Source organism: Parus major, chromosome 2 (assembly GCF_001522545.3).
Source record: "Parus major isolate Abel chromosome 2, Parus_major1.1, whole genome shotgun sequence".
Lineage (NCBI taxonomy): Eukaryota > Metazoa > Chordata > Aves > Passeriformes > Paridae > Parus > Parus major.
This window is the reverse complement of record NC_031769.1, coordinates 44210444-44235003: the sequence shown is the minus strand read 5'-3', so window position 1 is coordinate 44235003 and position 24560 is coordinate 44210444. Positions and strand designations below refer to the sequence as shown.

At 38.5% G+C, this 24560-nt stretch overlaps 1 protein-coding gene across 7 annotated transcripts in view; it reads left to right on the top strand.

The window, feature by feature from the left end:
• The window catches only part of TRAK1 (trafficking kinesin protein 1), a 121739-nt gene extending 97802 nt beyond the window's left edge, over window positions 1-23937 (top strand). For 4 of the 7 annotated variants that reach the window (XM_015617393.2, XM_015617388.2, XM_015617391.3 and 1 more), the window contains 6 exons: window positions 347-423; window positions 2250-2486; window positions 3404-3720; window positions 7958-8287; window positions 16876-16978; window positions 20959-23937. In XM_015617393.2, the coding sequence (XP_015472879.1) occupies window positions 347-423; window positions 2250-2486; window positions 3404-3720; window positions 7958-8287; window positions 16876-16978; window positions 20959-21757 (1863 nt within the window). In that variant the 3' untranslated portion in view covers window positions 21758-23937. Of the gene's footprint in view, window positions 1-346; window positions 424-2249; window positions 2487-3403; window positions 4938-7957; window positions 8288-16875; window positions 16979-20958 lie in introns of those variants that run through there. The other 3 variants (XM_015617389.2, XM_033511943.1, XM_015617396.3) reach the window with 2 other exon arrangements.
• Window positions 23938-24560: the final 623 nt, after the last annotated feature.

The window sequence follows — 24560 nt, the reverse complement described above, 5'->3', positions numbered from 1 at the left end:
ATGAGAACATACAGAACAAAACTTTATGCATGAAAGGTGAGTGTTACTGAGTATGGGATACAGTCTGGGAAGCTGGATCATGTTGTTGCCTACAATGCTTTTTTAAGGTTCTTGGGCAGATATTATGCATAATCAGGTGGTACATACTGTGGAAAAATTAAACTAAGCCATATTTCGTCAGTACTTTAAATATCTACATTAGTTTTCCCGTCATTTTTCACGTTTAAACCTTCTTTTTTTCTTCTAGAAATACTCTTCATCACTTATTATTTTGTATAAGTAATTTATTATTTTCTGTCATGCCAACCTATGATATTTTTTTCTCTTTTGTGCTTATTTTTAACAGGATTCTTTGGCAGCAGAGATAGAAGGGTCAATGAGGAAGGAGCTGCATTTAGATGAACCCGACTCTCCTGACTTGGCGTATGACTGAAAAGAATTGGTTCCTAAATTGATTGGTTATATCTGAAATTAATTATTTGATGAAAAAAAGAAAAAAACCAGGAAATAGTTGAGATAGATATTTAGAAAGAAATATTTCTATCTGAATATGAATGAGAGAGAAAAAGGAAAACAAATAGGTTTTGGGGTGTTTTTATTTTCTCCTTAAGCTGCCAAAAGAAAACATCAATATTTTGGCTTTGCTGTGTCTTGTAAACTTTTTTCCTCAATGGTGAGTGCTGAGAATGAGAAAAGGTTTGTTTTCTTGAGTGTTACCATGCTAGATTTGTCCGGTTACCAGTTAGGGGAGGAGTTCAAATTAGTGGGTTTTCTCTCTCTTGGTGAGTTTTATAACATAAGTTACCAGGTAACTATTGATCTAATCCAGTTTTTACAGGAAGAACATCAGGGCAGTAAGGGATTTGGAATGGTACTTAGTGTGATGCCCATTATGCCTGTGCTGAAGTTCTGTTTAATTCAACAAGAGAGTAGTTTGAAACAAGTTAAGTGCTTGCGACAGCCCCAAAGCTATAGATAGATACAGCTTGGCAGAAATGGTCTCACTGATGCCAGTTGCATGTGTACTCCAATAGGTTTATCTCACAGATTTGTACAAAGCATGGATTGTTTAATTTGAAATAAGTTAATCCAGTTTACAGGGTCTGTTACAGAAACAAGTTTACAAAACAGGACAGTCAGGGAAGGTACAGTAGGCACTTCCCAGAAACCTTCTAATTGCATTTACAAAATGCCTGACGCATACACTGACCTTTTCTGAGCCTGAGCAAAGAACTGTAAATGAGGCTTTGACAGAGTGAAATGTTGATTAGAAAAATGTAAGATCAGAAAGTTGTGAGCATGTTCAAACCCCATAGGATCCTTTCATCCTTCCAGTATAGTCTAACTTAAAGCTAGTTTAACTTCTTTAGAATGCCTTATTGACTTTGCCTGTACCAGAGGAGGATACTTTTTGTTTTTGGTTGTGTGATTTGGCTTGGCTTTATTTATTTGTGCAGTGGTAGTAACTGCAAGCTCCATGGGACTGTTTATTGATAAATACTCTTAGATTCAGCCTCATAAAGAAGTACAGCTGTAGACCTGGAGCCTCCACACAAAGGGTGCAACTGTTGAGCACCCATGGACAGAGGGAAAGAAATTTAAATTACATTAAATAGCCTAAGGCATGCAGTCACTGTTAAAACCTGACAGTGTTACCTTTGAGATAGAAGGAATGTGCTATTCTTAGGTTCAGCCACTGTTGAACTGTAAAACAAAGCAGCAGTGGTACTTATGCAGCATGATATAAGTACTGTTGAGGGGGGTTGGAAATTGGTCTCAAAGAGAAAAGACACAAGACTTTCTTGCATGGAGATACTCAGGAGAGTAAATTCAAATTCTCTTTTAAAATGGATTAGCCAGTTTATAGTTAAGAGTTGAATGGAGGTAAAGTCTGGTTTTTAAAAACTCATTTTTACATAAGGGCTTTACGGTGCTTTTAGCTTGTGTACGGAAATGCTTTTTCACTTATTTTTTATTAATATTTGAAAGAGTCCATGTACATAATTTTCAAATGTTCTATCAAAAATATTCTAGGGTGATGGAAGAATTATGTTGATGTATTGAATGTAATGACCAGAATGTAGCTAGTATGGGACCCTATGCATACTACTTTACAGAACTGTATATAAAACCAAAGTGTTTGTTAGATCTGTGAATAGGAAGGGCTGTTAGTAAGCTGTTACCTGTTTCCTCTGTTCCTTCTCATGGTAATAAGTTATTGAGTGATTATTAACTGTGTGTGTTTACAGCCATCAGAAGCGAGTCTTCGAGACAGTGAGAAATGTCAATCAAGTTGTCAAGCAGAGGTCCATGACTCCGTCACCAATGAATATCCCAGGCTCTAACCAGTCCTCTGCTATGAACTCAGTCATTTCTAGCTGTGTCAGCACTCCACGTTCCAGTTTCTATGGGGGAGACATCTCTAACATGGTGATAGACAACAAGACCAATAGCATCATCTTAGAGACAGAGTCCTCGGACAATGGGTCAGTACCATAGCGCTGGAATTTGCATTTGCTTTGTTCTTGACATAAAGGCAAAGTCTTCCTGTTTTCTTCCTTTTGTCTTATGTAGTGCAGTTACCACAGTGGCATACATTTTCAGAATCTATTTTGTGCTTATAGTTTCTGAGCACTCAAGTTTATTTAAAGAAAGAAAGCTTTTAGAAAGCACTTGTGTATCAGTCATTGTCTGCAACTCAGACCTGCTCTGAGATGCAACATCACCAGATGGTGTAAAACCACCCTTTATTTTTGTGGGTCAGCACTTAAAAATAATTAAATTTTCACCATTTTGCATAATTGCCAGAGAGTTCTGATCCCAGATGCAGCTACAGTTAACATTTTGATCCTAAAAATAAATAAAGTGTGCACCTGTAGGTTTCCTAATATGAAAACTTGTGAATGAAACCAGTCAGAACTTTGCTTTTCTAGCTACTTGTCTCTTCCCCCAGTACAGTTCCATATTATGCTGTATATACTTTCCAGTAAAAATGGCTTAATACCTCAAAATTATGTATGTTTGTCAATGTAATATACTCCTGTGGTTCATTGTGGTGTTTGTACAGCATTGGCCCTTTACCATGGGGCCTGCTTACCTGTGTTTGTGAAAGACACACAGTGAGTAGACAAAGACAATTCTCACCTCTTTTTAGGAGGAAGCTCCTAAGTAAAGTGCAGGTTTCCAACCAGGAGTTTCTAGGCAAAACTTTTACAAAAGTTTTGGTGTTTGGTTTTGAGGTCTCCAGATGAGTAGCAAGTTGTTCCCAGACACAGTATTGTAAAGGTATTGGTGAATGTCTCAAAACTCTCATGTGGAAGTTTTAAACTTTTTTAAGAATGTGGTTTTTTTCCCTCCCACACTTTCTTTAAATTTTTTTTCTGTGTCCTACTTTATGTTTTAGAAATGAAGACAGGATGAAGAAGCCTGGAACTCCAGGGACTCCAGGCTCCAGTGACCTAGAGACTGCCCTTCGTAGGCTCTCCCTCAGGCGGGAGAATTACCTCTCGGAGCGCAAATTCTTTGAGGAAGAGCAGGAAAGGAAGTTGCGGGAACTGGCAGAAAAGGGAGAACTCCACAGTGGTTCCGTTACCCCCACAGAGAGCATCATGTCACTGGGAACTCACTCCAGATTTTCAGAATTCACTGGATATTCAGGAATGTCTATCAGCAGTCGCTCCTACCTGCCAGAAAAGCTTCAGATTGTGAAACCACTAGAAGGTGATAACAAAGGGCCTCGGCCTTTATCTGTTGTTATTAGTGACTCTTTGTGGTCTCTAATCCATCACCGGAAAGCAGGAAATCTTTGCAATACATATTCTTTTTACTTTAGAGACAGTACTCCACGCTGTTGGTTTGAGATCTTCTAACTACTATGCTTTTCCACAAGCCTTAAAAGTGTTAGGAAACAATCCCGGCCAAGGTAGTAAAATGAGTATTGCAGGCCACATGTGCACATCCGCAGAACAGTTTTACATCTGACCTAAATATTACCATATCATAATTGGAATAGGAGGGTGGATAAGTCTATGAAATCTAAACAACCAGAGTTTTGTAAATTAGTATATCTGGAAAGGCCTTTACTTACTTGGGTTAGTCCAGCTGGTCCAATAAGACTATTACAGTGATTCAAAATTATCTCTGGACTTAATGGGTTGTTTGAGTGGTCACACATGAGTCACTATGGCTTTGTGTTTCACATGTGAAATAGGTGGAGTTTTTTTAAGTCAAGTTTCCTTCATACATTATCTCAGAAAAAGGTAAGATAGAGATAGATGGTAGTGAGGGCTAGAGCGGTATTTCAAAGTTCCTTTCAATAGTCTATTTAAAAAAAGCTGTCAAAGCACATGTAGTATAGTCTGCCTGGCTTTCTTTAGTTCTTTCAGCTAGTAGCTGGAAGTTAGTTGAGTGAATTCCTCCAGGTTTTCAACCAAATGAGGTTTTCCTGTAGTACTTCACAGATACACTAGGTAACATCATTTAGCTTTGGCTTCTCTCTCTCTCTCTCCCTCCCTCTCTCTCTCTCTCTATCTCTCCCTCTCTCCCTTCCACCCTCGTATTACATTGCATTGTGTGTGTTTTAATTGCAGAAGTTGCTTTTTATCATCTTTTTAGAACAAATTTATTTCATCTATAAGGAGCATATAGCATGACATGTACTCAGAAACAACAATCAGCATTATGTCCTGAAGAAAGTGATGTACTGTATCTACCTATTGAACTGAAATCATAGCCATAGCACACTGTCAAGCAGATTTTAATAGTTTGTTTTCATGGTTGCTTTTAAATGGTCATAAAAGTTCATGTATCACATGAGGGAAAGGATGATCCCACTTTGTTTCAGTTTCCAGTTGCTACGACTGTAACAGATTTCTGTCACCATCCCATTATATCTGCTTTTGTCTTCCAATAAACTCTTAAAGTCTTTATCATCTTTCTATCTGTCTGGGTTGGTTTTTTTTTTCCCCTGGTTTTGTTCAATGTTTTCACTGGGTCATTTCTCTCTTGAAATTATTGCACCTTTTAAAGTACTTCTCATGTTTGGTTTTAGATCTCATTTGTAGCATGTTTGTGTCTGCCTGTTTCATAAATTTTATGTTTGTTAACTTCTATTAACTAAATATCTTTATGATTTTGTTCTTCATTTCATCTTAGTTTCTTTTCCAAATATTTTTCACAAGCCTTAATTTTTTTTTTTTCAACTTCAGGGATGCCTTCAGACTACTGGGGAAAAATAGTCTGCTGTACCTACAGACTGCTATAAGTAGTTGTGTCTTTGGTTTTATTATTGTTTTGGGTGCTCATGTCATAAAACATAAGAAATAAAAATTAGTTCTATAATAAATTTTCTATAGGTTAATGACTTCTGCTCCTTTAAAACAATCTTTTAAATCCCTCAGAAAAAAAGTGACAGAAGCACTTGATAGAAGAGAAGAAATTAATTTTCTTTTGCACCTTTAAAAACAACACATGCTTTCTTGTAGTCAAACAGAAGGATTGCTTGATGTGAATTGTTTTTGTTACAGTCCAGTGGGATTTTTTTTGTTTTGCTTTTTTTTTTTTTTTACTATGCACCTGTGACTTCTTGAGTCATAAGCATGAAATAATACTATCTGTAGGAAAACTAAAAACTTGGACTGATTATGTCTTCATCCACTTGATTGCAATTGTGGGAGCAACACTCTGAATTTCTAAGGTTTCTCTGATCCTCAAAACCTATGTGCAATCATGCAAAGATATCAGGAATATGGGGAAAAAAATTACTCCATTCATATACTTATTTTGTTCTTATATTCCTTCTTCCTTCAGTGGCATGACCCACTGTTACACAGTAATGGTAATTTACAAAACCATCTGCTAGGAGCCAGGGACTGAATGTAGGCCAAAGAAGCGTTGTACTTCCCTCTTCTTTTGACTTCTGCATCTTTCTCTTTTTCTTTTTATTGGGGATTTATAATTGTTGCATTCCCTTGTACATTTGTGTTCATTTTCTGTTTAGGAAATTAAAGCTCCCTTACATGCATTTTATAAGATCAAGATTAGGCTCAGATATACTCCTGTTTGTGATGGAGTTTAGGCCATTTTGATTTCTGTAGTTTCAATAGAAACATTAAAGCTCAAAATGCAGTTATTTTGGTATATATATTTTCTATGGAAAAATATGAGGTATATATATGGAAATATGTTTTTTATGAAGTGCTTGTATTCTACTGAGTTTATTTTAAGTTTTGGTGTGCTTTAAGGTGAAAAAGATTACATCTTCAGAAGCTAGCCTGTAGAAGTTAATTAACTTCTTATACTTGCATATAGTGCAGAAAGCAATTTTGATTTCCTTTGTTCTTTAATTGTTGGAGTAGACTGACAGAAAACCTCTACTCCTAGGTTAAGGCTTGACAATGTCTCTCACTTCTTCTCATTTTGAGGTATTTCTTTTATATGAAAGCAAAAACTTGGCCTTTGTGACAATTCAGAAGCAAATACAAATTATAAGGATGTCTCTTCTCTCATTTTGGGGTTGTAATACTTTCTATTTCTTGAGCCTCAAGGGTGCAAATTTTCTCTAATCCCTCTAGACTTACTTTAAATAAAAGGAAAAAAAAATAAAAATAGGGTAATTAGCCAAAGCAATCTAGCAGACCAATTTATTCTGAACTAAAAAATTACAGATGTTAAAAAGTGAGATAGGCTTAATTAAAATGCCACCCATTATTCCCAGTCATTCTAGAGAGAGTTTTTCCCTGTTCACTTCCTATTAACAGTAAGCTTCTTCAAGTGCAATATGTGAAATGACAGTTTTCTCCTATCATAGGATTTTTCTCAGATTGAAAATGTATAAGAGCCACCTCTTGCCTAGTTATTACAGTTTAGGTTTTTATGTACATCATGCAACAAATTGAACATTCTTGGTCTTTGAATATAGGTGAGACATTTGTGTTCCAGCTTGTTGAATGAGTGAGTATTCTGCTTTGCAGAGAAGGAACAGGAATAAGGCTTCAAAAACTGCTCTGATTTGATCTGGCAGAGGTGAAGGGAAAGATGTTTTGTTTGTGTCATAGGACATGTGTGATTTTAAGTCACATTTTTCAACACAGTGATGGTGGGCACACAGGAAAATTCAGGCCCTTGCAAGCAGTGTTTAATTGCTTCTTGAGGAATCAAATAAATCCTCCCCTGATTTCACTGGGCCCATCTTGGTGTATATATCAATTTTTCCTGATCCATTGCTGTTTCTGTCTCCTATTAATCCTTGAATATTGAATACTTTTCTCTGTAAAATATGCCTCCTTTTTCAAAACATTTCTCTGCCAAGGATAAAGCTACAGGTACAGTAGCACTTAGTTATGTAGTAGTTGAATTCCTGTAGCATAGGGCCCACTCAGGTATTTAGATTTGACGTGTAGCTCTGAGTTGTGTATCTGCTTACATGTGCCTGAAGTTGATGGGGTTTTCTAACATATGGTACAAAGCTAAAATTGCTGTGCAATCTGTGTGACTACTTGTCCTCCTGCTAGCCACTGGTAGAAAATTCTGGCATGTTTTCAGCACTTGTCTTAGTTTGAGCTTAATGTGGGAATATGTGGTATATGTTCCTCTTAGAGCTTTCTGTGATGGCGCTCAGATCAACTTTTAAAATGTAAATTCTTTCTACTCCTGCTTAATCCTGTGAATTGAAGCGGATGAGGATATTTACAGGGAGGGGATGTGCATGTGCACAAGTGTGCTGCTTCTCACTACCAGGCTTTGCATAAGTGCTGATGTGATCAGTTTGTTTCACACTGGTGTGGAAATGCTGAAGCATAGGTGAAGCAGTTTTGTGCTGTAGCATATCCCCCCAGAAACATTAAAGGTTTGGAGCTCCCAAACCTTTGGTCTTCTGGATAAATGAAATGAGACTTTGTCTTTTAGGTCCTGGATTGCTAACTAATTGATTTTGGTTGTCTTTCTGTTCCGTTTCAAGGTTCTGCCACTTTGCACCACTGGCAGCAGCTGGCTCAGCCGCACTTGGGTGGGATCCTGGACCCGAGGCCTGGGGTTGTCACTAAGGGCTTCAGGACTCTAGACCTGGACCTGGATGAAGTGTACTGCCTTAATGACTATGAGGAAGATGAGACAGGTGACATTTCTTACAAGGGCCTAACTACCTCGACGCCAGTTCAGCACACAGAGACCTCAGGTGAGAGGTCACAAGCACAAGTGACTGTTTCAGAGAACAAGAATAACCCCCGCCAATCTCAGGCTTTCACAGAGGAGATGCAGGAGTCCGCGACTGACGATGATGAGGGGTCTGGTGAGGGAAACTCATTAAGTCCAGTAAAACTGACATCTTTACAGGATTTTGATTACTGGGCCATTCTCACGTCTCTTCAGAACAGCATCCATAATATTGCTTTGTGTGTAGCATCTGCACGATAAGTGCGTGCAGTGGTTAGAACATAACCATTCTAACATTGGCTCAAAAATCATTTCTTTGATAATCTTTTAATTTGTTTTTCAGTAACAGCATCTGTGGTCAATATTTTACTCTATTTTGATAAGAGAAGGCTGCTAAAAGGAAGTGGTTCATTCACAAACCTTTGTGTGGCATGTATTCAACTTGTGTGTGTATTTAGTGCACGCTGTTAAGTGTGTGTATTGTACAGATTTACATATATTTTGTATTACTGTAGTGCAGATACTCTTCTGACAGTTCATAAGAGGTGATGCCATGTCTTAGATTTTTTTACTTTTGGGAAAAAAAGAAGACTAAATGATTGGTGCACTAAAGGTGCCTCTATCTTGCCTTTTCTGAAACAAATGGAGTGCCTTGAAAATCACCAAAGAAATTCTGAAAGTTTAATTCACTTACCTCAGGTATGGTTACCTGTTTTTAAAGTCCTTCTGAGATAAAGAACTAAGGGGATGTTTTTATGCAGTGACTAATAACATTTCCCTTGTTCTTTCACCACCACACTACTAAACCCTGTCCTTCCTATTTATACTGTATTAAGACATAAACATTTTTAAGTGACACAGTACTGCATGAGTTATTAGATATTCTGAACTGACACTAGCAGTTTATTATTGCACAAGATTACAGATTCTCAAGACAATAGATGTGTTTTGAGTTTGTGTGGTTTCTCTCTTGTTCTTGGGATTTGAGGGGGTTTTGTTTTAATAAGCTATATAGTCTTCATTAAGATTTGCCTCTGGTAAAGAATTATATTTAGTCCAGAATCAGAAAATTGCCAGAACTCCTTTTTTTTCCAGACTTCTTGTTTTTGTGTAACTACTTTAAATGAAGACACTTCCTTCCCTCTCCTTTCTCTGGGATAAATCGTAATTTAATATTTGGCTGGTCTTTGGAAGATTAGATTGTCTCAGGGCTAAACAATAATATTTCTGTTTATTATCATGACATGCAGAGTATCTTCAGCTCTCACTGCAATGACAGTTCAGTGCTTTCAGCTACTGAATATAAGCTGCTTTCTACAGTCAGTTGTATTAAGGTTAAACTTCGAATCACAGAATCATTAAGACTGGAAAAGGCCTCTAAGATCATTGAGTCCAGGCATTAACCCAGCACTGCCAAGTCCACCACTAAACCATGTCCCTAAGTGCCATATCTTCAGATCTTTTAAATACCTCCTGGGGCAGTGACCCAGCTACTTCCCTGGGCAGCCTGTTCCAGTGCTTCAACATCCAAACCCTTCAACTTTCCATTGGCAAAAGTTGTCCTCCTTCTATGAGATCCCAGAAAGAAAATTTATATTATTTTTTAAAATTAATATGAAAATAAATAATGCCTCTTCAGGCAGTTATACCATTTTGGCTATTATCCAGGTTTTTATAATTTTGAAGAGTCTGAGTAGCAACAGCAAGAAAAGTTGGAGATAATAACTGAAATAATCAAAGACTGAAATAAATGGCTTTTTTAGGATTTAGGGAATAAAAGATTCAACAAAAGATATGATTAATTTTAAAATATGTTGCTGTAGAGAGGAAGGGAACAAGCAGTTCTTCATGTACTCAGGGTACAATAAATGTGCAAAAAAATGTTGCTTGGGTTACATTTTAAAAAATTTTCTAAGCATGTTCAACACAGGAACATGTCAAAAAAGTAAAAGACTCATTGTCATGGCTAAACATAGATAAGGATATAGTTTAGTTCCTTGTTTTTGTTTTTTTTAAAAAGAACAAATTAGTCTGACATTTCTGGGTACTAATTTGAAAGACTTCTTTCTTTGTAGTAGAGCAATAAATGTAGGCCTTCTCTATGATTACAAACTGGTAAGAAAGTTTAGTATTTCCTTCCATTTTCTGTCTTCATTATGATTTGAAATAAGGTCACTGTTTATGAACTTGTTACTGCTGACTTTTCCTGGGAAAAGTCTATCTCAGACAGGGTTTTTAAGCAAATTCCCTGCCTTATAAACTGACAAAGTAAGATAAAAATCAATTCAATTTCTCTATTATTTGCTGAGTCATTTTAATACATTACAGAAATAAATGGGTCAAAATTAATAACTTTGTTTAGAATGAACAAGTGCACTGAAAACTTTCATTTCCAATTCTTTTGCCTTCTTTCAAATTGTCCTGTTGCATAGGATTTAGGAGTATCCATGAGCTACCATATCATTATTGGTTGTGTTGCTCAAATGGTGTAAAGACACTGTATCTGCTTTTTGTTGAAACAATTTGTCAGGCATTGTACAAGGAGGAGATGATTGTGGATTTTGGCACTTACTAATGGAGCAGTACTTCTTAGGATCCACAATCTGCCCACTGAAGAATTATCTTTTGGGAGGAGGAGGTGCATGCTTAGCTTATGAATTTATTTTGTATTTAAATATTGTGCAGCCATTGCTTCTCCTCAGCACTCTTTCTTCTAGATCTCTCTGTAGGAAATGCAAGGCAGGTAGGGGTGTGTATGGACATGTGGCACCTCATCACGACCCCATCATGAGTACAAGGTTATGACATCATTGCTTGCATGATTCCAGTTGGGAATTGGTTCCAGTTGGAAACATACAGAATAAATTCTTGCTAGAGAATGTGGAAGTAAAATAAAAAGGGAAGGAAAGAAAAAACTTGCACACAGTCTCTAGCGATAGTGCCTTTGCTTATAATCCAGGATGGCTCCATTGTGGAAAAATCTCATTCAAGAGGTCTGTAAAAGCCAGCAGGTATCTCACAGTTGCTATTGGCAGGCCATAAAATGTGTCAGTGAAGCTAAAGGTCTTCTAGCCTCAGATCAAAAGGTCTTCAGTAATACAGTGCCTACAAAGACCTTCCCAGCCAGCTGCAGGTCATCTTAGTCTGTTGGGCAGGTTTCTGCTTCAGTCAATTGTATGCTCTGAGGTTTGTATATTGCCTTTTTGCACTGGATCGATTCTCTGTCACAGTACTTACAAGTACTATTCATATTGCCATTTTGTGTGTGCAGAGTGCTGCTCAAAATGAGCCTGGGAGCTTATTTTAACTTCCAGGCTCAGGAGAGCAAACACTGCTGGTGCCAAAAATACCTTGTAGCCAAAACAAATGTTTCCAGAACAATTCTGATAGATATTCTGTTCTTGGGATAGCTAGAGTCAGAAACCATTCTGACTGAAAAAGGAAAAGTTATATTCCTTGTGTTTTCTTGTCTCTATGTTGAAACCTGTAGAACCTATTGATCTATAAAATAGCTTCTTCACCACAAATGCATATTCTATCCCAGCTGTGGCACTGAACATTTCAGGAGAAGTTAGCACATATGCTTTATGGTCTGCAGTTAATCTGTTGGAGTTACATACTGTGTGTGGGTAGCATTAACTTTATGGAGGATTGTAAATTCCATAGTTACAGTTCTAGCCTAATACACAGGAGTAGGTTGAGATTTGTGTATCACTTGTGTAGACTTTCAGCATAAATGGAATTATAGAGAAGTTACAGGACACCGCGTTCTTAAAATCATCTAGGACAAGTAATTTTTGCAGCACAAATTTTTAGTAACCTCAATATATTTTTTTTGTTTTGTGAAAGAAACTAGTATATTACAAAACTGTACAGAATCTGTTTTGGAGGGAGGGGCTGTTTGGGTTGGTTTTTTGTTTGGTTTGTTGTGGTTTTTTAATTCGCTGACTTTCATGTTTCCCTTAAAGAAACAAATGAAACACCAGCCACTCAAAGCACTTAATAATGGTATGAATGTTCTAATTTTGAAGTTGGAAGGGTTACACTTGATGCAGTGTGTGCCTAATTGCCTGCTAGTACTGGGTGCATAAACTGGTCTTTCAGTATTTGTGTTTGTTAGTTCCACTGATTGATTGCTTTGAATAGACATGTGCACAGCATTACGGGATCAGCACTCTTGTACTTCATGCTTAGACCTTAACCATGACACGGAGGACTTTCCAAATAGAGGCCTAAAATCACAAGAACACATAATGAATGTATTATGTTTGAGTTGTTTTTAGCAGGATTACTATACTTGCTTCTAAAAGGTTATCATTGTACAAAAAAGCAATAAATTTTGTAACTCTTCTTAGAACTAAGGTATTGATGCATATTTAAATGTATTTTATTTTCAAATGGCATGAATATTTCACAGTAATTATTTCTTTAAGAGAAGACTGTCAGCAGTTGCTTTCTATGGTGTTAAAACGCTTGAATTTTAATTTGGGGATCCTAGCCTGCATAAACTTATGTTGAAGCCACGTTAAACACTTTTTTCCATCTATGCTCAATGGTTATAGACATCAGAGAAAGTGATCTTAGCCAGAAGAACACCCTGTCCAAAGAATACCTGCCTTTGTTCAGTTTTTCCTCTTTCTGTTCCCAAAGGCAAAATAAATGAGAATTTTGGAAAATCAGGTATTCAAAAAATAATTTTGTTGTATAAGGAACATAACAAAAGTCATGCTCCTGGTGCAGACATATGAATTTTGAGTATTCACAGTTCGTATTCACAGTTACAGCTTTAGCAGAGGACCATGTTAACATTTTACAGCTGTTTTTATCACTTATCTCCTTTTTTGTTGTAGTGGTTCACCCAGGCGTCAGATCCAGCCTACTCCACATTCCTCCTATTCTGTCAGCCAGGCATTTTCAGTACAGATAGCACTGGACATCAGAGCTCTCACCTTTAGCCACCTGGAGGGGATGAACTCTTCTAAATCTAGACACTACATGAAATCACTGAATTGTCCTGTAGATCCTAGTGGGGTTTTGTGACCTAGTTTCCAGTAATTTCACCTCACCTAAGAATGGAATTAGTGACACACACTGGCAAAAGTGAAGTCCACAGCCTGTATTCTCGATGATCACACTGTAGAAAGTAGAAAGTCTCCTAATGGTCCTTCATTATTCCCTTTTAAAGCAGGCAGAACTTTTCTATTCAGCAATGAACTTCTAGTTCTTTAGAACACCCTCTGTTGCTCTAAGGATGCCTCAGTCTGATTGTCATTCCATCCCTGTTTCTACAGCCTGTGCTAAAGAAATTCCAGTGTACTCCTTGCTCAAATAGCAGGGAGCTGGGTTCCCCCCTTTTCTTGAAACATGCCAAAAAAATGATGGAGCAGAGTGGCTTGCTTCACTGTTGGACTAAAGTGTTAACTTTGTGCCAGTCTGGATCAAATCATACTCTAAAGATTTCCCAACTTTTTTGAGGTTAATTCCTAATAAATCTGTATGTGCCAGAATAGGTGTTTGTAAAAAAATGCAAAGATATACTGGTCACCTGAAGCTCTCTAACTCCTCACTCTTATTTCAGCATAACAACAAATTTGAATTTTGATCCAATGGTACAAAAGTTAAGGGTGTTTTAGTCTAACTACCTCTTACAAATCTTGTTCAAACTTAATTTGCCTTGACATCTTCTTGAGGGTGGGGCAGGCCACTTGTTTACCTGCTTTGTAACTTTGTAACTTCCTCTGCACAAGCTGGTTGAAAATCCAGTTAAAATGGTCTTTTGAGAGTTCCCTGGGCAGAAGGTCATGCCCTAAACATTTCTATTTTGCTGTTTACACCTAGCACAATGGCCCACAGGCTCTGAGTCCTGAAGCTGGATCTGAGACAGCTCTGAAATACATAAAATCAGCTTTGTGACTTGTGAGGAAAGCCCTGCTTGTTTTGCCAGAAGATGGAGCTCTCTGTGCTCAGTGTGACTGGAACCTGCCTTTTTTTTTTTTTTTTTTTCCCTCAGTATTTTAAAAGGTGTTTTTACAATAGTGTTTGTGCTTACAGAAGAGTCCCTTTCAGCTATGATGGTTTTCATTTTCCATAATGCCTATGAATTGTTTGAGAGAACTTAGTAAGGTGAAAAATCATTAATTCCTAAGTGCTAAAACATGATACAAGAAAAATCTTAGTTTAGATTTAATTTTCATTTAGGGGGAAAATGCACTAACAGTTTGCACAGGGTTCCTGATGGATGATGTTACATGATATTTCTGTAAATTTTGTTAAGCTCTGAATTATGTATAGATTCTTTTTCATACAGATATGGAGCCTTGTTGTTAAACTACGACTACTTTGGAAAAGAGGGTATAAGTAAAACATTTGGTCTCAGACAGTTACATGGAGCAGATATTTATATTCAAGAGAATACTTTGATAAATGTAAATGTGAAGGTAGTTTTTCTTAACAGAAAAATGTATTACTTCTTCATGAACTTATACCAACTCAGGAGATGGCCATTCATATGTAAAATTAACAAGTTAGAAATTAATAATTTTGTTTCTATTTGATAAACTTTGTTCATTTACAGCAACAGGTTCTCACTCTTTTACTGTGTCCAAAGGATGGAAAATGCTACAGCAGTATGATACAACCCATTGTTGACTGATGAAGGATGAAGCTGGTACAGGACTTTCTTAGTGGTATTTGAGGGTGAAATACATCCTTGGAAATGGATAGATTATTTTCATAATTTCACTTTGTCTCCTCTGATTAGAGTTAGTGATTTCTCTACTTTTAGCAGCCTTCTCCTATCTTTGACTCATTAATAGCAATGAGTCTTGCTTTTGCTAATGCAGCTATGTTTCTTCAATGTGCCTGTCTCCAATCTGAGGGGATGCCCAGTGGATATTACAAATGGGGAAAATGCTCTGATTGTATTACAGCTATGTGCTTTGGGTTGAGCTTGCAATCTCAAACCAGCATTGCTTTATTCTGTTCTCTATTCATCATCCAGGGATAATTGCTTTGTTCTAATTGATTTATGTTAAAAGTCCTGTGCTTCTCTAAATAACCAATTTTTTCATGTCCAGTTATTTGAGTTTTTTCTCCAGATTTTCTTATAACTCTCTACAATATGGAGAGAATCATGATTGCTAGGCTGTGCTCCCTTGTAATAGCTTTTGTAGTGCTCACACTAATCTCTAAAGCAACTGGATTCCTGAAGCATCCTAATTACCATCTCTGGAGGTGAAGTAGAGCTTGTTGTTATGTTATGCCGTGCTAACATTTGAGTGTGTTAACATGACACTCCAGTGGGTCCTTGGAAATATCCTTCTCTAATGTACAGCCGTACATTACATTCCAGCGCTGACTAGAAGTTACCTCACTCTGTATGCTCAGCCACTTCTGCTTCCACTGTTCACACTGCCCATGCTCTACCCTTCACACACTGCTTATATGTGTTCTTAAAGGGCTACCTAACCACACACACTGTTTTGGAGCTGTGATACTTGTGAACTGTGAAAAAGGGAACACAGCCACAATTAAGACTTGCCTTGCTTCTGCTGAGCTGCTCTGGGAGTTCAGAATGGTGTCTGGTCTAACTGGTCGGTCTGTCTGTCTTTTGCAATATGTTAAATAGTTGTGTACTGTGGTATTAAAATGTGGCTTAATCAGGGAATGGCTCAGAGGGATGGGTAGGACTTGTGGGGAGGGAGCTGCACATGGTTTTTATTGTGCATGTCTTTTTACCACTGCTAAGTTTGGTTACTAAGTAAGAGAACCTATGCAATCATGATATCTTTGGTGTAATATTTAACTCTGGGTGTTTTCCAACCAGCTTTTCAGATGCATGGCTCAAATTCTGTAGTTATTTTGCAGTGACCACAGCTGCATTATATAGCAGGTTAATACAGCCACAGAAGTATTTCTACTAAGAAGAAAGAAGTTGGCCTAAGTCCTTTATTTTTAAAACTGAGCTATATTGCTTCTTTCCCAAATCACTGATCTATCACAGAGTGGCAGTTTTACAGCCACATTTGTTATGAAATTTACTTGCTACCCTGTCTACAAATACTCAAAAACTGCTATACTGTGCAGCTGGGGACATACATTTTTAAAGAACCTAATCACATGCACAAGAGAAGTATCACAGATGTACAGTAGTGGATCCAAAAAACTACCACTTTCCATATTGTGGATATGAAAAGTCAGAGAAACAGTAATTAATCTGTGTCCTTCCCCTCACCACCCCAACAATCTGTATTCCTGTAGCATTAGTCAGATGGATCCATTACTGAGAAGTAATGGGGATACCTTATTGTGGATCAATCTGAAAGCTGAAAGGCACAAGCATTTAGAAAATCCTGGTGCTCCTGAGCTGGTACTAGAAAATTTTGCTTGTGATTTCCCATTGATTCTAGTTGCTAGTTTAGATTTGGGCTAGCATTTCAAGCACTGTCTGGCCTAAATTTGGTTTGAACAAGATTTAATCTGCAGTGTTTGTGGTCATGGGCAAGTTTCAGCAGACCTTTTTAGCACTGGCCTCGGAGTCCTAGAGGTGTTTCTTTTGGAGAAGGAGTGTCTGTTTAACACTGTAGTACTTGGGCATTTCACTTTTTTTGCATTGATCCCATCAAGGTGCCTCATCACTTTTTGCATCTGTCTTATCAGCACACAGAAGTTTGGTTTTTCCCTTTTCTGTGTAAAATGCAAAGAATTTGCTTTTTTTTAATTTAGTACCTCATCCTGGGAAGTGCATGTCACAAACCAACTCCACCTTCACCTTCACCACCTGCCGCATTCTGCACCCCTCCGATGAACTCACACGAGTCACGCCAAGGTAAGGGATTCTCATGATGGCAAAGCCTCCAGCTCTGTCAGAGTTTCTGCTCTAAGCAAATGCAAATTAATAGCATAAGCGTAGGAATTGACTGCACTGGTGAATTACAACACACCCACCAATTATTCCTTCCATTTTGAGTTACCTCAGCCTGAAATTGAGAGGCATGTGTGATGTTTTAAAAAGCCAAAGTTTCTTAAATTTTGTTTTCTCTAGTTAAGATACTGCAGTGTCAAACATAACTATATTGGCTTCTGATATCCAAACCTGACTACTCTTCATCTTAGATTAATTGTAGTCCTCATATGTGAATGCACAGGATATAATCTCTTAGCAAAAAAGATGAGAGGTTTTTCCAGGGTGGAAGTCTAAATCCTTCCTCTCAGCAGAAAAAGGGATGTGCAGGTAAGGAAATCCAGGAGCTATGTGAGGAATGGAGGAGGACATATGCCTTAATTGGAAACAGGGAGATGTGTACTTTGTTTCTTGCTTTAAATGTTGGAAATTAAATCATAGTTTCCAGACTGAAAGTAATGAGCTGGTGATGCAATAGCAATTGGCAGTGTAGACACTGCATGCCAACAGAAGGCAGTTCTGTGCCCTTATGGAAGGTGAAGATCTGAGTACCAGAGGGGGTGTGTGTGTCAATTTCATACCTAAAGAGGGAGCTTTCTTCCCTTAGAAAATCGGGATTTACAGAATGTTCTATTCTGTTTATAAGGACAATGTCTCATTGCTTTCTCTGCCCCTTCCAGCTCCTCTGTGGGAGTGTACCAATGTGTAGGTTCCCATGCAGAGGTGTTGTGTCTACATTTATTCAGACATGAGATAGGCACTGACTGCCTATGAAGGGCATGAAAAGTAAGGGTATTGAATATGAAAACCTGTCAAATGGAAAGAAAATATATGATGTTTAAATGTAACTTTTTTGCTTCCCTTTCTGAACTAGGTTAGTTTTTAGTGGCCTGGCTATTTTTTTCTTTACTCTTTTCTGTCTTTTCCCTCAGCACAATTACCAAAAAGATTCTCTTACATGGCTGCAGTTCTATTTTAATTTTCTTGTTATTGTTGAATTGCTGTCAGATGTGATCATAATAAACTCTTTGGGTACTAAATCTAACAAATCAGTCAGAAAAGTTAGCAAAATTTGGTGCATTTTCAGCTGCCTTAGTTAAATGGAAGTTCATCATTCGTTCAGGAGAACAAAGAGAGAAGAAAAAATGATGTTTTCAGCAGATGTTTAAGGAGCTCCTCCTTACCAACTATAAATGATTCTTCACAGGTCATGTGAGGAGGACGAGAAACTGCGTTATGTCTCGTTGTGATGAGAGGAGGTATAGGGCAGACACTGTGACCCAGCGTGGTCGGGGGTGAGCAGCACTGCCAGCAGCATCTGTGTTGGCAGGGTCATGTACAAGGAATGCTAGTGTGTGTGGCACCAGCTAACCCCAAGAGGTTTGGCATTTACCTACCTGGTTGCATTTTAACCTGTGCTACCCCAGGTGTTGCTCTAACCTGACTAAATTTCATCCAGCTAAATGAAATGCTCCTTTATTTGTTTCTTTTCTAATCTAACTCTTGAGACTGTCACTGGGCTGAGTTGCTGAGGCCACTTTGAGTCTGTTTCTGCAGTTGTGTCCAGGGTGCCCCATGGTGGTGGTCACCTTGATGGGAAATATATTTCCCAGTTAAAGCAGTGCCAAAATGATCAAATGGAAAAAAAGGCAACATCTGCAACTGCTTTCTTGCAGGGATGGCTTGTTTTTTTGATTGTGCTGCAGCGTATAACTGTGCTGAAAAACTCGTAGAAATACTAATCTACATGTCTATGCAACTGAAACCTGTATCTGGAAAGAGTGAAGGTGTTGGAGTTAATAAACCATTGGTGTGCTATAGTTTTCATCTTGTGATTAGGATATCTTGGAAGCCTGGTAATTTACACCATATGTCTGGATTTCTGAAATGTGTATGGTCATACCTTGTAGAAAGTCAGTTCATGCAGTAACTTCTTTCTCTTTTCTCTCCCTCATGCTTTTCAAGACTTCTGTGTTCTGTATTTAGCTGTATGAGAGATGCACCACAGTGGCTGCTACTGCTCTTTAGTTCCACTGGAATTAAAACTATGAAGGTCCAGCTTTAATCAGTGCTTAAGAGAAGAATTGTGAACTAACTTCTTTCCACTTAGCCTTGCCTTCAGAGTGTGTGTGCTGCTGCAGTGTGTGTGGCCTTCTCGGCTCTGCTGGGAGAGATCCTTCTCCCCTGCTGCTGCCTCAGCCCAGGCAGAAGGGACAGGACATCAGGATGTGCCTTAGCACATCTGCCACATGCACTGACAGCCCCAGCACACACGGGGGTGCAAGCAGACTGAGTCCAGAGCCACTTAGCAAGGCTGCATTTCTAATTACATCTGCTGGTTCTCTCAAATAAGTGTTCTACTACAGTATACCAGGAGGAATATATGGGATTCCTCTTGTTGAATTGCAGCTGCAGTTCAGTTTCCCCAATTTCACCTGCTTATGGTAGAGGTTGGTACAGTTCCAAATCAGTTAGAGATCATGCTGGTCAGATCCTACTTAGCCTTGGAAAGAAGACTTGAGATTTCATAGCATCAGGCTAATATTTTCTTAATTAAGAAGTGCCTTAAAGATACGCTGATTTTTAGGGGATAGAGTTTCCAGTGTTGCGTGAATTCACATCACCTCTTCATTGTAAAGCAAGGATCTAGATGATGTTCTAAGCTCATTGGAAGCTTCAGCTCAAAGCATTCCAGGGTTTTTAACCTGATATGCACAGTAGTGCTGGCTACACAGAGTTCATTAATATAAAGTGAGATGAGACTGATAATTCTAGTCAAGACACCATCTCAGCCCCTTTTGTCCATATGTGCAAAAGAGATGCAATTTAGTCATTGGCCAGAGTCTTCTCTTGGAAATCTGATCAGATTGTCTCAAAGGGCTCTTTGAGAGGCTTTTCTTGGTGCAGAGAATCCTTCTTAACTTAAAGTTGAACGTTATGGCTAAGCCAATCCAGCAGCATGGCTCTGCTGAAAAGGGAAGTTCCTTTTCTGAAAAAGTCCCTTTTCTGCTGAAAAGGGAAGTTCCCTTGTTCCTTCCCCTCCCAGCTATTTAGTTTTCCCATTGTCTGGCACTGGCTCTACTTTCTGTCTGACTCTTTGCTGAGTGTCTTCTTCCTTGCTGACCTGGCAAGGTGAAGGGAGTAGATTTCCTTCTTTGAACAGTGGTGAGCTCACATCAGTAAATCCTTTGTTAGCATCAAGTGTTGCATTGCTCAAGACCCTTTGAATACCATTAGAGGGGAGGGATGAATCCATGCTTAGAAAATACTACTGTGGAATTCTTTTTTTTTTTCTTTTTTTTTTTTTTAAATTTGTGTGCTTGTGGCAAAGACCATAATTTGTGCATGGTTAGCAAAAGTTGGATTTCTTTTTTTCCTGAAGGTGCATGTAGCTCTTGGGATTCTCTCAAACAGACATGAATTTGGAGTGTGATAGATATCCCACATGCCTTGTTTCTGGAGTAACTAAGTACACCATGCCTTAGTGAATGAGTGTTCAGAAGTGACACTAAAATGTAGATGTCTTGCTTATACCATTGGTCCAGTCTTCTGCATTTCCTTGTCTCTTAGGAGCAACTGGAGTTGTGACAGCCAGTTGATCAGGAAGAAAAAGTCAAGGTGTTGGTCACAAACCTGTATATAGTTTATCAGGGAAATGTGGTGCTGGGTGTTGGCAGTGGCATTAATCCTGTGAAACTGGGCTCTGAAGTGTGCAGAATGGAGATGTGTTTTGTAAGACCTGGTAATTTTGAATTTGTAATCACATTTGTGGGGGGCTGGGAACTGTCAGTGTCCTGTGCGCTCTCCAAACGGATAAAAAGCCCTGCTCAGGGTTAAAAATCTTGCCTGTGGTAAATTTTAATTTTCTAGTGGAGAGAATAATTTGACTGCTCCTCTGCTTTCAGCCTTAATGCAGCACCTACTCCAGCTTGTGGCAGCATTAGCAATTTGAAAGGCACCCCGGTGGCTACTCCCTGCACCCCTCGGCGTCTGAGTTTGGCCGAATCCTTCACCAACCTCCGGGAATCCACGACGACAATGAGCACATCCCTGGGGCTGGTGTGGCTGCTGAAGGAAAGGGGCATCTCAGCAGCAGTGTACAATCCACAGAGCTGGGACAGAGCCAGCAGGAGCACCCTGCTGAACACATACTCCCCGAAAATGGCGATCATTCCTTCCACTCCACCAAATTCACCCATGCAGACACCTTCTTCTTCCCCTCCATCTTTTGAGTTCAAGTGCACCAGCCCACCTTATGACAACTTCTTGGCTTCAAAGCCTGCTAGTTCAATCTTGAAGGAGGTGAGGAATAAAAAGAACATCAGGAACAGTGAGAGCCAAACTGACGTGTCTGTTTCCAACCTTAATCTCGTGGACAAAGTCAGGAGGTTTGGTATTGCCAAAGTTGTGAGTTCAGGACAAATGTCAGCTCCTCCTTTAACTGATGACCAGGGACCTCTTCTCTGTGGGGCACAGGGACCAGTGAGGGCCCTTGTTCCTGGAGGCCTGGCACCTGACGGTCTCCCCTTGGGCTGCCCTGCCGTGACCAGTGCCATTGGGGGCATCCAGCTGAACACTGGCATCCGAAGGAATCGGAGCTTCCCCACCATGGTGGGTTCCAGCATGCAGATGAAAGGCCCAACGTCCCTCACTTCAGGGATCCTCATGGGAACCAAGCTCCCGAAGCAAACTAGCTTACGATGAAGGACTTTATTTTTACAGCTAGTCTTTTTAAATTAAGATACTCAGATTCTTTCTCCAATCTCCTTTTCCTTTCCCTACCACCCTTTCATTGCCTCTTGAGTTTGACAAATCAACTTCGTGCCTAATGGGAGAAATGTGTAAACTTTGTATAAAATGTGTAAATATGTACCAGATCTATTGTAACTAATTGGATTATTTTACTGTTCAATCAAGTGCAAAAGGCTCTATGTTATGATTGCTGTATTAAGGTTAACTTGCTAACCTTTTGAAAAGGTTTTTTTTTTTTTTAAGATGCACTGAAAAAAAAACAAAAGAGCAAAACCAACAAAAAATAACTTGACTAGAAAAAACGTGAATTCTGTAGCTAGCCTAACTTGAGTCAAAGGTGCATGGGAAGCTATTGAATGTGTTATGTGAGACCTCTCTTTACATCACTTGAAGCATGGGAGCATTTGTGCTTCATTAAATACTGAAAAAAGCACTCAGTTTAACATGTGGTAGTTTTAATTTTGCCTCTGTAGATGAGTTGAGCTGAGATATTGGAGTGCCTGGCTATTATGCCTGAATGGATGAAACTTTTTTTTTTTTTCCCCTGTTCTGTATTTGCCTCCTCCCCAAGATTATAAACTTGAACTAATACTGTGTTGAGGTCAGCAAGCCTACTGGGTACCTGGGATATTGACATATTCCTACCACCGCTGTTTCCTTTGGCACACTTACACTTTGTGCAACTTCTTGCTTTGTTGTTTTTTTTGTTTTGTTTTGTTCTTCAATGCTGCACTGGGTTGTGGAAGGGAAAATGCTTTACTATGTGTTGCTGCCACTGAAACATGCTTTGTCAGTGCGCCCAAAGAAAACAGTTTTCACAACTCGTGAGGCAAACATGGCAGTGACTTCCTAGAAGTCCACGTTGCGGAACAGATTGACAGATAAGAATGTTATAAAAGAACATGTAGCAAAACCAGTATTAGGAAAAGGTGAGTCCTTGAAACCTCAGCAGAGAACCACAGAAAACATTTAGTAACGGAATGGTACAGGCAGGAAAGAGCAGCTTGCAGCCCTCATGCTGATCTTTGTGTTTCATGCATGTCAGAGACCGTGGCCTTGTAAACAGGGTGACAATATTCTCCACCCATTTTCTGTTTTCTTTTTTCAGAGAAACCTTTTTCATCTAAAGTCAGGCCCTACCGTAGGTAAAAATAGGGGAAACGCTTTATTTTCGCAGTGTTTTTAAAATGAGGAAAATACCTGCCATACAAACATAAAACCCTCTGCTTTTTCAGAAAGGAAACATAAGACCTCACGCAACCTTTAGTTGCCAGGCAATTCTAATTATATAGCAATTTTTTCTCTGTTTCTTCCAACCTTCTGCTGGGTGCTTGTAGAAGGAATTGAAATACCTTGGAACTTGAACAGACTGGAGGGCGTTTCTAGAGTGGAGCTGAGACATAAATATTTTTTGGAAGAGGGGTTGGAGAAGAGTTAAGCAGGGAAGGTTTAGCATCCACTTTCTTTTCCTTGCACTTGTGGCATCTAAAATCAAGCTCCCCGTTTATTACCATTGTCACACTACATGTAATTGCCGTGAATTGCCATTTGTACCAGACTGTTACTAAATTATTAGCACTGATAATTTCTTGTATAAATGAAACTGTCTTTTAGTCTTTGTGATGAGAGATAGGTGGGTGGTTTGTTTTTTTCTGAATGAAGTAGTTATTGCGGTAGTGCTATGGACACTAAGGATATTTTTTGAGAAAGAAAAAAAAAAACAACACATCGGTCAGTTACAGCATGTGTTTGAAGACTTCTATTTATTCTATGAACTTACAATGTTTTAGTAAAATGCCATCAGCTCTGTTTGCTGTTGTATGTGTGCACTTATTACAAGTAAATTTAAGTATCTTTTTATTTGAATGTATCTTAAACCAGTAGATAGAATAACAGTTGATTCTGAAAAAAAGTCATGGACTTAATGGACCATTTTATATACCCACAGGAAGAAAGCAATACCATAAGAGAATTTAAAGTGTAGAAGTTAATCATGCAATCGGGAAGTATTATTTAGCCTTTAAATAAGCTGTAGGAGCTGTCCACCCACCAGAGAAAGCAATTGTAACACATCAGAATGACAAAATTTAATTTTTCTTCACTAATATCAATAAAATAACAGAAAAGTTGCATTGTTGTGTGTTATTCAACTTTTTCCTATTCTTTTAAGGTGATAAATCTTCCACCTTGATCCTTTGCTCTTCACTCCTAATTAAAGCAAAATAATAGGCCATCCTTTGTTTTTTTTAAATTCTTAGAACTGGTTGAAAAGTTTTCAGATTTTGTTTGCTGAAATCAGTGAAACTTGAGTCAGAAGAAAAAAGAGAAGCAGGTATGCTTTTTGATTTTTTAAATTGGAATTGAGAATGCAGAATTGTGTGTTGTATGGTTTCTGTATTTTGAGGAATTTCCACTCTCCTGCCTAATGCAGTGCAAAAACTTTAGTAACAAAATGTGAAAGTACAGAATAAGGAGGAAACATCCCGTGTTTTTCAACAGAGACAGGACTGAGGTCTGCTGTTAGTCAATATCTTTGTTACTGAGGGAGGGAACATTACAGTGATGAAACATCAGGTAATGAGGAGCTCAAAATACCTGCACATGTAGTGAAGGCAAAGTAATGGAAAAAGCTCCTTGGGGGAGGGAATAATCAGGCAGTAACCCATAGAAAGATTAGACAGATTCATTGAGAAAGATGTGTGTGTGTGTTTCTGTGTGAGGTGGAGAGGGAAATAATAACATTTATATCACATAC